General features: G+C 45.4%; 2 protein-coding genes and 1 pseudogene across 3 annotated transcripts; 2 read left to right on the top strand and 1 right to left on the bottom strand.

The window, feature by feature from the left end:
* Positions 1 to 246: 246 nt before the first annotated feature.
* Positions 247 to 2,968, top strand: LOC107436073 (Sphinganine C4-monooxygenase 1). 2 transcript variants are annotated; one of them, NM_001321521.2, is made up of 3 exons: positions 247 to 565; positions 833 to 1,087; positions 2,207 to 2,954. In NM_001321521.2, exons 2-3 carry the CDS (start codon positions 863 to 865, stop codon positions 2,771 to 2,773), a joined length of 792 nt encoding a protein of 263 aa, NP_001308450.1. In that variant the 5' UTR covers positions 247 to 565; positions 833 to 862; the 3' UTR covers positions 2,774 to 2,954. The 2 variants fall into 2 exon arrangements, with proteins under 2 accessions (NP_001308450.1, XP_020394759.1); XM_020539170.3 differs by lacking the exon at positions 247 to 565 and adding an exon at positions 575 to 744 and having other exon boundaries at positions 2,207 to 2,968.
* An 8,409-nt stretch (positions 2,969 to 11,377) lies between these two features.
* On the bottom strand, positions 11,378 to 14,204 carry LOC103629934 (1-phosphatidylinositol-3-phosphate 5-kinase FAB1B). The gene is made up of 4 exons (XM_020539462.2): positions 14,038 to 14,204; positions 12,390 to 12,945; positions 12,046 to 12,306; positions 11,378 to 11,958 (listed from the first exon to the last, which is right to left on the bottom strand). Exons 1-4 carry the CDS (start codon positions 14,202 to 14,204, stop codon positions 11,860 to 11,862), a joined length of 1,083 nt encoding a protein of 360 aa, XP_020395051.2. The 3' UTR covers positions 11,378 to 11,859.
* An 806-nt stretch (positions 14,205 to 15,010) lies between these two features.
* LOC103631356 (uncharacterized) lies at positions 15,011 to 15,750 on the top strand (annotated as a pseudogene).
* The last annotated feature ends 304 nt before the right edge of the window (positions 15,751 to 16,054 follow it).

Below are 16,054 nucleotides of genomic sequence, written 5' to 3'. Positions count from 1 at the left end.
ATTATATGCTGAAATAACTTTTGACAGGGTAAACATATAATTTTTAAATAACATCGATCTCCTTGAAAAATACTAGAAGTGTATTTATTTGAGACTGAGAAAGTAGCTCGCTGGTATAAAAAAAACAACAAAAGACAGCTGACACCGTGAAACCCGATGATGGCCAAGGGCTCCGTCTCCGCTCTTCGACGAAACGGCCCCTCCAAAATAGTCAGAACAGCAACGCGCAGAGGTGTGCCGTGTGCGCGACTAGCCATCTTCTCCCTCGGTCTTTCCGTTCTCTAACGCCTGGACGGAACTGAAGCCAGCCGGGGTGACTGGAGACCAGTAAAATCTCCCCAGGGCCGCCCAGTCGACGGTCTCGCCGGCCTTCTCAGACCACAAACATTGCGCTTGCGGCTTGCCGCCCAGCTATATAAGTACTCTCGGGAATAGGCGGTCACTCATCCATCCCATCTCCATCTCGGAGCAAAGGCAATCCAGCAAGAGTCGCTCCTTTCCCTTTTCGGGATACAGCCAGCAGAAGCAATCCGGCTAACAAGTTTCTTCTTCTTCTTCTTTCCTGGTAAGGACGAGATCCCGCGGCCCTGATTCGTCGCGTTCTCCTCTGCGAAATGCTTTCGCGAGGCCACTGGCAAAGGGGAATCCTCTGCGGGCCTGCGCATTTGCGGCATATCTCGGTGACGCCCGCTGCTAGCGTTCATCTCTTAGGTCATAATGCGAAGACATTGCGGTCGCTTTTAGGTCCAAGATTTGGTCGTTCTATCATTCGTTTAGCTAAGCCCAATCAGCTGCTGGCTAACATAGTAACATCTCGGTGTTCGTGCGCCAGGTGACGGTCGCAGGGCTCACCGAAGTGACGATGGCGTTTGCGGTCTCCGACGAGCTGCTGGGCACCTTCGTGCCGATTGCGGTGTACTGGCTCTACTCGGGGCTCTACGTCGTCCTGGACGGGCTGGGGATGGACGACTACAGGCTCCACCCCAAGGGGGAGGAGGCCAGGAACATCGTTTCCAGGTGGACGGTCGTCAGGGGCGTCCTTGTTCAGCAGGCGTTTCAAATCGCTGTCTCCCTTCTTCTCTTCACGGTAATTCCTCTTTCCAGCATCTAATTGCCAGAAAAACTGTAATTTTAGCACGATACTTTTGAAATGTGTCAGTAGTATTTGGTTTCCAGATGCTGAATTTGGTAAGTAGACCGCTGTTCAAGATAGTTTTATTGTGTTTCAATAGCGAAGCAAGCAATTGTGGATCAGAGTCTAGTGCCTTTTTCATATATATATCCTTTTCTTGACCTGAACTTGTTCACTGGTGCTCCCTCTGTCCCACAAAGAATATAATATGGGTTGCGTGGCAGTTAAAGTGGCTAACTTTTGATCAAGTTTCTAGGTATTCATATTTATGACTCCAAATATAATCAATTAATTATGAAGACATATTTCATAACTAATCTAACTAGTAATATTTATTTGGTATCATAAAGATTGATACTGTTTTTATCTATAATTGGTCAAACATAATATACTAATAGAGTGTTTGGGATTGCTCCAGTTTCAGCTCCAACATAGAGCTGTAGTTTATAATATAAGTTTAAATAGTTTTTAAAATAATTTAATCTAAATAATAAACCAAATGACTTATATAAATGTCTTGTAAAGATTCATAACTCTAGCTCCACGATTTTCTGGAGCACGTAATGACCGGCTCTACCAACTCCACTAAATTTTGTGTAGCTGAAGCAGTCCCAAACAAACATGACACTATGCGAGAATTGCATTTTTTTTTCTTGGGCAGAGGGAGTAATTTTGTTTAGTTTCACATTGGGAACTGGACTGTTACTTCCTGTAATTACAAAACCAAAGTAAGCTGAGTTGATGGCAATGAAATTTAGAAGGTTTGTTTAATTTCACATTGGGAACTGGACTGTTACTTCCTGTCATTACAGAACAAAACCAAATTGAGTTGATGGCAACGAAATTAGAAGCCAAACTAAACTGAGTTGATGGCAATGAAATTAGAAGCCACTGAAGTTTGACCTAGTGCACTATATTTACTAATAATACTGTAGAACTTTCTCCTAGTTTTGACTAACATTGGTTGTAGATGCTGCTTCTGGTGTTGACTTTTAAAATTTCACCTGTGAAAACCTTTGAAATTTCACCTGTGAAAACCTGGACTTACAATCACGAAATTTCCTGGGACTGCAGGTTCTTGGTGATGATAATGGGACTGTGAGGAAGCAGCCTCCAGCTTTGGTAATGGCATTGCAATTCCTCATTGCAATGTTTGTCATGGACACATGGCAGTACTTCATGCACAGATACATGCATATCAACAGATTCTTGTACAAGCACGTCCACTCTAAGCACCACACTCTTGTCGTCCCCTACGCCTTTGGAGCTCTTTACAACCACCCCCTGGAGGGGCTCATCCTGGACACCGTCGGCGGCGCGCTCTCGTTCCTCATCTCTGGCATGACCCCAAGGATTGGGATTTTCTTCTTCTCGTTTGCGACCATCAAGACCGTCGATGACCACTGTGGTCTGTGGCTTCCTGGAAACATCCTCCATGTATTCTTCAGCAACAACAGCGCTTACCATGACATCCACCATCAGCTCTACGGGAACAAGTACAACTTCTCGCAGCCCTTCTTTGTCATGTGGGACAAGATCCTCGGAACATACATGCCTTACACTCTGGAGACACGCAAGGGAGGTGGGTTTGAGGCACGCCCGGTTAAGCTCGACCAAGCACAGCAGATCAAGGCTGATTAAGCAGCGCGGTTTCTCCTGTTTATCTACTACTTCCCCTGTTTTTTTTCCTTCTAACTGCATTTGTACTGTAGAGGTATTTTCCTGTCCATATAGTAAAATCCTTTAGGCAGATGACATGTTGTACCCAAAAGATGTAGCAAATGAAACATCTTGCTAATGAAGATCCATTGGGGTTTGTTTCCTCTGGGTTGCGTTTGTATTGTGACAAGGGGAGGTGGATGTTGTCTGTTGTCTCTCTTGTAAGTCATTACTATTGCCTCATGCTGATGTTGAATAATTAGACAAATTCCAAATTAAATTCCGAATATAAATCATGACCAAATCAGAAGAACTGAAATAAAAGCCAAATCAGATGATGCGTACTGATTAGACTTACTGATTGTTGGCGCGCGCCAGGATCAGCTGAGTCGACGATGTCAGAAGATCACGAGCAGTCGCGTGAAGACGCTTCCCAAAAACCTTATTCGCCCTCTCCCGGTGCAGGATCTAGAAGACGAAGGGTTCCGGAGACCTGCTCTCCTGATCGCAGATGCACCTCTGCGGTCGGGACGAAGAGAACTAAAAGGCGGCTCAGCTATGAAGAGAGGCGAAAGCGAACTGGGATCTGGGGATGATTTGGAGGCTGGCTGCCGGGCTCCTTTTATAGGGTCGAGTCCGCGACCCCCCGTGCTTATCCGCCCACGAAAATCTCGCAATCAGTTGAGATTTTGTAGCGATCGGTTAGGATAAGCGTAACAGCCAAGAAACCAAAAAATCAAACGGCAAAAGGTAGCCGCGCCCCCGCAAGGCGAGGGGCCGGATTTCGGCGGACCATTCACGCGCATGTCGTGCGCCCGCGCCCTTCGCCCGGCCCGGCCCGGCCCGGCCAGGCCAGGCCAGGCCAGGCGAGGCGAGGCGAGCGAGCGCGCGCGCGCGTGTGGCTCTCCACACACTCTCCTCTCATCCATGACTTGGTGAGTGAGTGTGACTTCCATATTTAAGCTAGCTCTACTCCACTAGAGCTAGCAATATGGTGCTATTGGTTTCACCTATCCCTTTGCCATCCACTTATATGGGCTTTTGAGATTTTCCTGGGATTTATTAGAAATTCTTAATTGGGCCAAGCCCATAAATCCTAACAATCCCCCACCAGATCTCAAATGCCCATCTGCAGTTTTCGCCACTGTTCACTACTGTTTAATATACTAGTTTTTCAGCAGAGACTGTTAAGTTGAACTTCCGCCTAGAACTCCAAGTTACACCAACCCACAACTTGGACAATGGACTATGCCTTGAATTGCAAGTTTTGCGTGAATGGGTTTCACTTGAAGTCATGACCAGTACTTGGCTACCAGTAGTCCCCTTCTCGGGTGGAGCATATACGTCGTACTCCAAGGTCTCTTCATAAGTTTACTAGAGATCACCCAAATCTCATAGACTGCGACGTTAGACAGTCTAACTCATATAGGTGTGTTCTTTCAAAGAATGTTCTGCAGGACAACATCTTCGCTAATACAAGCCAACAGAACACATTAAGGCACAAAGCCAACCTGCCTTACAGCATTTGAGAGTATTGCATCTTTACTTAGAGAGGGTCAAAGGTTACTCTCCTCAGTTCACCAATGGCTTGTTCTTCCCAGGACCTAATTCACGGGATCTCCGATCACATAGACTGGGTTTCCACCATGGCAACTTTATTCAGGTCTCATACCCATCTCTCTCGATGCGATTTCTATCACATTACGTGGTAGTCCCTTGGTAAAAGGATCTGCCAGATTTTTATCTGTTGAAATATAAGTCACACTTATAACTCCGGAGTTTCTCAACTTTCTGACAGACTTCAATCGTCTTTTGACATGTCTTGATGACTTTCCATTATCCTTAGAACTCGTCACTTTAGCAATCACTGTCTGATTGTCACAGTTCATAAGGATAGCTGGTATTGGTTTCTCAACCACCGGCAAGTCCATCAAGAGTTCACGCAACCATTCTGCCTCAACGGTTGCTGTGTCAAGTGCAGCTAGCTCGGCTTCCATGGTTGACCTCGTCAAAATGGTCTGCTTGCATGACCTCCATGATACCGCACCTCCACCAATAGTAAAGACATAACCACTGGTGGCATAAAGCTCGTCTGCATCAGATATCCAGTTCGAATCACTATATCCTTCAAGTACTGCATGCTGACCAGAATAGTGAATTCCATAACTCATTGTACCTTGTAGGTAGCGCATAACCCGCTCAAGTGCATGCCAATGATCAGTCCCGGGGTTTGACATGAACCTACTCAATTTGCTCACAGCAAACGAGATATCGGGCCTTGTTGCACCAGCAAGATACATGAGTGAACCGACAATCTGAGAGTATCTCAATTGGTCTAAACCAATTCTCTTGTTCTTTCGCAGTGTCACACTGGGATCATAAGGTGTTGGAGAAGGTTTGCACTCAGAGAAGCCAAATCGCTTCAAAACCTTTTCAACATAGTGAGATTGCGAGAGAGTAATCCCACCATCTGCCTTAATCAGCTTGATGTTTAGAATCACATCAGCTTCTCCCAGATCTTTCATATCAAAACTCTTTGATAGAAAAGACTTGACTTCATTGATCACATCAATGTTTGTGCCAAATATCAATATATCATCAACATATAAGCACAATATAACTCCTTCGCCCCCACCACAGCGATAATATACACACCTGTCTGCCTCATTAATGGCAAAGCCTGCAGACGTTAGAGTAGTGTCAAACTTCTCATGCCACTGCTTTGGTGCTTGCTTCAGACCATACAAAGATTTCAATAACTTGCACACCTTGCTTTCTTGACCCTTTACTACAAATCCATCAGGCTGTTCCATATAGATTTCCTCGTCCAGCTCTCCATTAAGAAAAGCTGTCTTTACATCCATCTGATGAACAAGGAGACCATACGAGGCAGCCAAAGAAAGTAGTACTCGAATAGTGGTCATTCTAGCAACAGGTGAGTACGTATCAAAGAAGTCTTCTCCTTCTTTCTGAGTATAGCCTTTAGCCACAAGCCTAGCCTTGTACTTTTCAATTGTACCATCAGGCTTGAGCTTCTTTTTAAACACCCACTTACAACCCACGGGTTTGCATCCATAGGGTCGATCAGTGACTTCCCACGTACCATTTGAAAGAATAGAGTCCATCTCATTATGAACTGCTTCTTTCCAATCATCTGCATCTGGAGATGCAAATGCTTCTGCAATGGTAGTAGGAGTATCGTCCACAAGGTACACAATGAAATCATTACCAAAGGATTTTTCAACCCTTTGTCTCTTGCTCCTTTTAGGAGCATCATTGTCATCCTCCTCTAGGACAATTTCATGTGGCTGTTCAAAACTCTCAATAGGTGTATTATGTTCAGGAATTATCTCAGAAGAGTATCTAGAATTGCTATGAATGTCTTTCATTGGAAATATATGCTCAAAGAAAGTAGCATCACGTGATTCCATAATAGTATCAACATACACATCAGGAACTTCAGATTTAACTACTAAAAATCTATAAGCTATGCTACACGAAGCATATCCAAGAAAGACACAATCCACTGTCCTTGGACCAAGCTTGCGCTTTTTATTAATTGGTACATTGACTTTCGCCATGCACCCCCAAGTGCGCAAGTATGAAAGTGATGGTTTTCTCCCAACCCACTTCTCATAAGGGGTTTTCTCTTCTTTGCCCATAGGAATTCTATTCAGAACATGACATGAAGTCAGGACTGCCTCCCCCCACCATGCCTTAGATAAACCACAAGTGTCTAACATGGCATTCACCAGGTCAGTCAACGTACGGTTTTTCCTTTCAGCAATCCCGTTTGACTCGGGTGAATAGGGAGGAGTCCTCTCATGAATAATGCCATGTTCTGCACAGAAATCATCAAAGACTTTGGGAAAGAACTCGCCACCACGATCTGATCTAAGACGTTTGATCTTTCTCTCTAGTTGGTTTTCAACCTCAGCCTTATAGATTTTAAAGTAGTCTAAAGCCTCATCTTTAGTTTTAAGCAAGTATACATAGCAAAATCTAGACGCATCATCAATCAATGTCATGAAGTATCTCTTACCACCTTTTGTCAACACACCATTCATCTCACAAAGATCAGAATGTATGAGTTCTAGTGGTGCCAGGTGTCTCTCCTCAGCAGCCTTATGAGGCTTTCGAGGTTGCTTCGACTGCACACAACTATGGCACTTAGAACCTTTGACTATGGTGATATTCGGAATTAAACTCATGGTTGCAAGCCGAGACATAGAGCCAAAATTAATATGACACAAACGAGAATGCCAAATACTCGCAAGATCATCAACATTAGCACAAATATGGTTCACAGACTTATTATTAAAATCTAACAAAGAAAAGCGGAACAAGCCTCCGCAATCATAGCCTTTACCAATAAATTGTCCAGACTTGGACACAACTAATTTATTGGACTCCAAAACTACCTTGAACCCATCTCTACATAGAAGGGTTCCGCTAACGAGATTCTTGTGTATAGAAGGGACATGATGCACGTTCTTCAGCTGCACGATCTTTCCCGAAGTAAACTTCAGATCCACCGTGCCAGTGCCATGAACAGAAGCATGTGACCCATTCCCCATTAGCACGGAAGAATCCCGGGCGCCCTGATAAGAAGAGAACAAGTTAATGTCAGAACACACATGAACATTAGCACCAGTATCAAGCCACCAACTAGGTGATTGAAATACTGAGAAGATGAAAGGTAGATTACCATACCCTTTGTCTTCCTCATTGCTAGCGATCACTGTGTTGACATTGCCCTTTTTGCCACGGCGATCCGCTCGATCAGGACAATCCTTGGCAAAATGACCCGCCTCGCCACATGCGAAACATGTCAATTCAGCCTTGTTCTTCTTCTTCTTGAAGTTGGTAGTTTTATTGGGCTTGTTAGATTTTGGCTTCCCTTTGCCCTTGTTGTGGTTCTTCTGAACCATGTTGGCGCTGGAGTGGCCCTCGCCTCCTTTAGATCCCGTGTCCTTAGCCCGAGCTTTCTCCTCAACATCCAGAGACGCTATCAGATTTTCGACTGATATCTCCTGTCTCTTATGTTTCAGAGCTGTGGCGAAGTTCCTCCATGTAGAAGGCAACTTTGCAATAATGCACCCTGCCACAAATCGGTCAGGAAGGACTATCTTAAGGTGGTCGAGCTCCTTGGCTATACACTGTATTTCATGAGCTTGCTCTACAATAGAGCGATTATCAACCATCTTATAATCATGAAAGCTCTCCATGATATACAGGTCACTGCCAGCATCTGATGCACCATACTTAGTAGTAAGTGCATCCCACAACTGTTTCCCGTCTGTATACTGCATATTCGCATCAACCAGACGGTCAACAAGGGCGCTAAGAACGGCTCCCGTGAACATAGTATTGGCATGGTCGTACTCTTTCTCCTGTTCAGGAGTCAGTGGACCCTCAGGTCTGCCTTTACTAACATGGAAGACATTCATAGCAGTAAGCCAGAGCGTGGCCTTGACTTGCCATCTCTTAAAGTGCATACCATTAAACTTTTCTGGCTTCAGCGCGTCGGCAAAAGCAGCCATAGAAAAACTAGGAAATTGTCTACAATAAGGTTTTTGGATTGTTGAATAATTAGACAAATTCCAAATTAAATTCCGAATATAAATCATGACCAAATCAGAAGAACTGAAATAAAAGCCAAATCAGATGATGCGTACTGATTAGACTTACTGATTGTTGGCGCGCGCCAGGATCAGCTGAGTCGACGATGTCAGAAGATCACGAGCAGTCGCGTGAAGACGCTTCCCAAAAACCTTATTCGCCCTCTCCCGGTGCAGGATCTAGAAGACGAAGGGTTCCGGAGACCTGCTCTCCTGATCGCAGATGCACCTCTGCGGTCGGGACGAAGAGAACTAAAAGGCGGCTCAGCTATGAAGAGAGGCGAAAGCGAACTGGGATCTGGGGATGATTTGGAGGCTGGCTGCCGGGCTCCTTTTATAGGGTCGAGTCCGCGACCCCCCGTGCTTATCCGCCCACGAAAATCTCGCAATCAGTTGAGATTTTGTAGCGATCGGTTAGGATAAGCGTAACAGCCAAGAAACCAAAAAATCAAACGGCAAAAGGTAGCCGCGCCCCCGCAAGGGGGGGGCCGGATTTCGGCGGACCATTCACGCGCATGTCGTGCGCCCGCGCCCTTCGCCCCGCCCCGCCCCGGCCAGGCCAGGCCAGGCGAGGCGAGCGAGCGCGCGAGCGCGTGTGGCTCTCCACACACTCTCCTCTCATCCATGACTTGGTGAGTGAGTGTGGCTTCCATATTTAAGCTAGCTCTACTCCACTAGAGCTAGCAATATGGTGCTATTGGTTTCACCTATCCCTTTGCCATCCACTTATATGGGCTTTTGAGATTTTCCTGGGATTTATTAGAAATTCTTAATTGGGCCAAGCCCATAAATCCTAACAGCTGATGCTTTGGCGGTATTAGAATTTGAAAGGGAGCAGTGAGCTGTCGGTTGGACAGTGCCAGCCTGAAACGTGGTTCTGGCTGCTGCCCGGCATCTGGAAAACCATGAGCTCAAGTGATGGGCTCCAAGCACTCAAGCAGCATTTGCCCACAGCGAAGTTCTTTTTAGAACATTCGAGTTTTCTAAAAAAAATTTAGCTATGTAGGGTTTATATCTTAACTAGGTAAGTGCCCGTGCGTTGCAACGGGAACATATAAAATGTGTGTTATATTGTTATGAGAAAAGGTTTTATAATCAATTTGTGATCCTGAACACACAAATTTGCAAGTCCTCCAAAAGAGAAGTTTAATAAAATGATTGTTTTAGCTCACACAGTTGTTAACTGGACATGTAGTTGATATAAGATCAAAGATATGACATACAAGTAAAACCTGCTTTCATATTAGCAGCTCACTTTCTAGTGTTGGAGGAAACACACATGTAATATTATGTAAAGTTGAGGCAGAAAAGAAGGAACTTCAAATGGACTGCTACTACATGGACAACTGAGTAACAAAAACATCAAGAGAAGTTGTATAATATTTTGAGATGCTACCTAGGTCGCTCATAAGCATTCCCATACAGCAGGAGGTAAAGTTTATTATCAAGCGCCCATTGTAAAAACCTATAAAAAATGATTTAGTATGGGCTTGGACAGTGCAGTACTTAAAAGCTAAGAAATACCATGGAACTAATTTATAAAATATGTTCAACTTTCAGCACAAATGTATGGGGCCACACTTGTGAATTGAAAAAATACTAATCATGTTGAATATAAAGTTGCCCATAATAAATGCCTATTGCAGTCATCTTTGAGCAGAAAAAGAAAATAACATCAATGGATGTCATAGCTATGAACCCATCCAATGGCACTCCTATTTCGGCTTCTCACAAGAGTAGAAACATTGTAACGATCTGCAATACTTCCCCTCAAAACAAAAGTAACTTAACACTTCAACAGCTGGTACGATGAAGCTATAAAAGTTGATGTGACAATGCAGAAAGACCGGCTTGGGCGGGAGCACTGAACAACCTCTGGTACATGAGCATGCCTTCAACATTGATCGCCTTGAATGAATCTACACAAATTCTTAGAACAGTTAAGTATGGGTCAGGTGCACAAAGGCAAAGTCATGTGTTGAATACTACCTTTCATGTTCAGATTCAGGACATCAAAAATCCACATTCAATATGTGTTAAAAAATAAATAGCCATTGATGCATGCCACCAACAAAAGTTCAATATAATTCCACCAAAATAATGATCACCTCTTAAAGCAGCAATCAAAATCCCTTGACCAAAATATAAGCTGCTCATCATGAATTCAAACTGAACTAAAAAAATCAAAATACTGGTTAACATTCAGTCAACCTGCTGAGCCGACAGAAGAAAAGTTATTGCTATCAGTTATCTGGTCAAGCAAAAATCATGATACAAGCTCCCATTATCCTCGATGATAATGTGCTTTGGCTCAAGAAAGGGAAAGTAGCATATAATTAAGTACCGAACTGGTCAGTGAAGTTTGCACTCATCATGAATTGTCAGGAAAAAATACCTTAGCAATGGTCTAGGCACATATGTGTACCAATAAATTAGCACATGGAACAAGTGCAAACAGTAGACACATCAACAGGCATGTACTGCCTGATGTAGAACATCATTAAGAGGTAAGATATCTGAAAAAATAAAAAGGCATAAGTATGTATAAAAATGTTTTTAGAGCATAAATGCATATTGAACAAACTAAGTAACTTATTCTTACCCATTCTGAGTAACAATGTAACTCGGTTTACGAAAGAAAATAGCTTGCAATATGTTCTATACCAGGAGATCTGAAAAGGTTGTACATTGTGCAGAACCAAAAAAAGTGCATCTGGGCAGCAATACAGAAACTGGACATCCATCAAACACAAAATATGTATTGTGTTGCGTGCAACAAACAAGGTCAGGGGAGCAGACATTTATACGAAACCTTTTACATATCCCATCAATACAATGGGGGGGGGGTACACAGTACAACATAATACTCAAATTGACCTAATTTCAATAGAGGTAGGAAATGCCTATCTTGGTCTTGGACAGTTAGTCATAAGTGAAGAATAGACTGCTTCAGTCTCACAAGTGGTAGGTCCAAAAAAATGATCATATGAATTCTTAATTTCACTATAATAATTGTGAAATCAACAATGAACATTTGTATAGGTACACGTCATGTGGACCTCACTTGCCCAACAATTTGCCTAAAAACCGCAAGGTCCTCCTATGTACACCATTTTACAAAGTGAAATATAGCCAAACAACAACATGATAGGGTTCAACAAAATTGCCAGGAAATCTTGCACATGATTAGGCACACCCCTCAACTTCATTTGGGTGCTCTGACAGGTTATCACCAATCTGGACTTCCGCCAACTTGCGATTGCTCTGACCAAGGGATTTGCATGGCTTAGACGGATTATCAAGACTCCATGTGTCTGGAACTGACAGAAAGTACTTCGCCATGAACTTCCTAAACCTTTTTTTGTATTCCTTGGGGGAAATTACAGTTGGTAAAACATTTTTGGGTACTACCAGAGAAGTCTTCACCCATGTCTCCAGTTGTTTGTCCTAAGTATATTGCCTCAGATAATCAATGATGCCAAACACAAGTTCATGCTTCTCTTTGTCCACTCCCACAAGTAGAGAATAGTCCATAACATTCACCGACTGCAAGTACAATAATTATGTTCACAAATGTTATCATTCAAAAACTTGGCTGCCAGTAATTGTGTCCAATATGTGCTTTATACTTACAGTGAGGAAAGACGTGTCATTCCAGATTGCACGCTGCAAAAGATGCTTTGTTCTTCCACCAATATAGATTGGAGAAAAGCTCATGTCCTCAACATAATTTTGATCTAGGTAAACAGTATCATGATCGTTTGAGTCAGTGACGCGTCGCGAAAAAATAGCACCTTTGAGGTCATAAATTCGTGAAATATTGTGGCCAAAGAGAAGATTTTCCATAACCATCAAGTCAATCTTTACCTCTTTGCCATGCTTAATTTGCTTAACCTGAAATAGGCAAGTTAGTCCACATGGAAAAGAAAACAGTAAAACGAAACGAATCCAACTCGAGCTTGTGATATAACTGCTACCTGATAGATTCCTAATATTTTGGCGAGACAAGTTTGGCTTCCAGTGTCCAGAGAATGGTAAACATGCTTAAAGTAATCAGGTGCAAATTTAATAAATGACTCAAACTCTGTTTTATTGATTTGCTTAATGATGAACCTGTCATCTGTTGTCTTTACAAAATAGGCCTTGCTCTTTCCACCTTGAGCATTCCACTTCTTGCAGCGGCTTAAAGAAGTAATATATGCAAGCTCGGATGGGCAACACTTTTTTCGGAGTGCAAAGAATTGATTGTCATATACAACAGTAACTGAATATTTGTCTTTGAGAGTTACTTTCCCATTCACAGTCATTTCTGGATGCATTGGGGACAATAAAGATGAGCTATCATAACCAGAAAAGTCATCAGATGAAAATGAAGACAGAGATGATAAGCTTGCTTCAGAACTTGTAGATGACCATGGTGATGAGCTGAAAGAACTTTCAGACAGAAAACTAAAAGATTTCTCTATTGCTTTAGCATACTCTCCCTTGGAATAATCCATTCCGTTCTCAAATTTTAAATCTATCAACTTGTGTCTATGGAGGCATGTTCTATGATATTTTGAACGAGCACAATGCTAGTGCGCAACTTGTTGCACAATAACAGGCAACCCGAAGTACTTTTCTTGTTACTCCCTCTGTCTCTGAATAAATCAATTTCTAGAGTTGTCTGCAGTAGAACTTTTTTTAAAGTTTGACTGTATTTATAGAAAATATCATTAAGATTAAAGACATCAATTTAGTATCATTAGATTCACTATAAACAATATTTTCATATTGTGTTCTTTTGGTGTCATATCTGTAATTTCTTTTATAAATTTGGCCAAACATCGAAGAAGTTCGACTTAAGGCAAGTGTAGGAACTGATTTAATCAGAAACGGAGGGAGTACCTTGCTATTTATCTACGAAATGCTATGTCTGCTTTACACCAATATTTTTAATTTTGATGATCTTACTGTATAGAGAATAAGATGGAATCAGGATTGGCCTCAGTAGCCCAGGGTATGGAAGGCTGCGTTATTAGCAACAAAGAGACGGGGGCGTATGGCATGCCATCAGCCACCAACAATCCAGATGCCTCTGGTCAGTCCTTCAGCGAAGCGTTGAAGAGTTCGAGGAAGCATCCGTTGCAGTACGATGCCTCCGAATCTGCAGACGGTGGCCTAGGTGGTAAGTGCGCAAAGAAGAAAACGAAAAAAAGCAAGGAACACAAGATCGGCGGAGGCGGCCAGTGCCATGCCGCTGCGGGGACGATGCGGCACGACAAGGGCGGCAAGTGCCACGCGCTGTGCTACGGCGCGTCCCGGCTCAGCGTGTCCTCATCGGCGTCATGCTCGATTTTGTCGTCTAGGGAGCAACCAAGCAGCGCCCGGAGGAATTCAGCTCCATCCTATGCGACGGCGACCATTCCAATGCTCCCTATCCAACTCCTCTCCGGTGGCCGAACCTCCTGAGATCAACGGTGCCCGAAGCTTCCCCCACCTCTCGGACGGACGCGGCGGTGCCCAGGCTTGCACGGTGGACTCTTGCCAGAGCACCAAAACCCGATGATTAAGAACCCCAATCCCCTAGCCCGACGGATCAAAGCATAGAGAACCAGAGAGCGAAGTGGTGGGGGGTTTCATTACCGGCCTCCACGTAGTGTAGTTCTCTGTTTGCGATGAGAGACGACCACGCGGTGATGAAGCGCTCCGGTGCGGAATTGGCCAAGCTTCAATCGATCACCGCCCATAGAGACTCCATCTGTGCGGTGCGTCGACAGCGACTGCCATGGCACCGGCACCAGCAACTCCATCTATGCGGCGGTGCGAGGTGGTGTCGGGGCTAGGGCCAGCGGGATTCGACGGGTGCTCTAGGGTTGGGCTCTGGACGGCGGGTGGCTGAGGCGTGGGCGGTGGGGCGACAGGGTATAGGCGAGGGGGACGCGAGCGGGGCCGGCTGCGGCTCGCGCGGAGGAGGGGGTGAGCAGATTGGAGAAGGATGAAGGACAAGGGCAGGATCTCGGATCCGGTGGCAAACGGCGGGGACGCTGGAGGCCACGGGTGGAAGCTGGCAAGCGGTGGCAAGCGGCGGCCGGGGCGCTGCAGACCGCGGCTGGCGGCTGGCAAGCGGCGGGGACGCTGGAGACCGCGGTGGCAAGCGGCAGGGGCGGCTGGGACGCTGCATGCCTGATGGCTGGCGGCTGGCAAGCGGCGGGGTGCTGGAGATTAGGGTTTTTTGGAAGCGGCCGGGACGCTGCGTGCCTGATGGCTGTGCGGGATCGGACGTCGGGATCGGATGGCTGAGATTGTTTACACGATAGAATGGACGGCTGAGATCGCAGAACGGCAGAACGGCAGGCTACCCTTACCGTCTTAATAAGTAGTAGAGATAGAGATTATTCATGTAACTAAAAGGTAAAATTGGAACCAGAATCATTTACTAATTTTACAAATCGGAAGCATCAGGGATGGGCAGAAAATAAAGATACTTGACACTTACAAATGTTTAATGCTTGTTAAGTTGGCAAAACAGCTAGGTATGGGGCCTGATATGTTGTTCTCGTCTATTTGTAATCTGTGTAAGTTCATCGTCCGCCAGCAGGATCCTTTGCTCGCTGTCATGGAAACGACGTCATGTTTCCTGACCTCCAAAGCATCGTCTGCCAGCAGGAGCACGGTAGTGCTGCCGCCCACCGCCCCCAGTTTCGCAAAGCCTAAGCCTCGCCTGCTCCTTGCCCTTGGCAGCAGCCGCTGCCGTGCCTGTGTGTGATGTCCTCCTGCTCCTCACTACAACGTCATTTAATTAACTAACTAACCAGACTAATCGTGGCAATGGCATATGCGTAGGCTGCGGCAGCATCAGCGCGCGGGGGCGCCAGAGGATGGCGCCGCGCCACCGCCCATCGGTCCCGACTGGCGTCGTTCCGCGCGCAGCTCTACTTCAAGGAGCAGCACGGTGACCCGCCCGTGGCATCGTCGACGCAGCTGCCGGCGGTGCAGACCGGCAGCGACAGGTGGGCGCACCCTCTAATGAAGCCCGAGAAGGGGTGCCTCTTGATCGCCACGGAGAAGCTGGACGGCTCGCACATCTTCGAGCGCACGGTGATCTTGCTGCTGTCGTCGCTGGGCCCCGACGGCGTGATCCTGAACCGCCCCTCGCTCATGTCGATCAAGGAGGCGTCGGGGTCCATCTGCGCGGACGATGCCGACATCGCGTGCGCCTTCGCGGGCCGGCCGCTTTTCTTCGGTGGGAAGGCAGACTGATCGTGGCTGGCTGTGTCTACGGTGTGGCGGCGATGGCGGGAGGCAGAGCGACGACGGCTGTGGACGCGGAGGGGATGGGAGAGCTAGGGTTGCTTGGGGGCAAGGGTCACGCACGCGATCGATAGACGTCGAAAACGTACGCATGATGGACAATGCAGATTAACACGCGTGGACGTCGCAGATTAATGGGAGGCAGAACAAGGGAGAGGCAGGCTACCCCTTGTAGCCTTAATAAGTAGTAGAGATTACAGGTACTAATCAGAACAATAAATACTATCAGGACACAATCAGGAGTGTGTCCATTAGAGGAACGAGAAACAATTAAAAGGCACATCATAGAGATAAACTAATCATCAAAATCATAATTAGACGAACAAAGCACTTCAGAATTGAGATATAT

The sequence above is a fragment of the Zea mays genome, chromosome 6 (genome assembly GCF_902167145.1).
Source record: "Zea mays cultivar B73 chromosome 6, Zm-B73-REFERENCE-NAM-5.0, whole genome shotgun sequence".
Taxonomy (NCBI): Eukaryota; Viridiplantae; Streptophyta; class Magnoliopsida; order Poales; family Poaceae; genus Zea; species Zea mays.
This window is presented reverse-complemented; position numbering and strand designations above follow the sequence as displayed.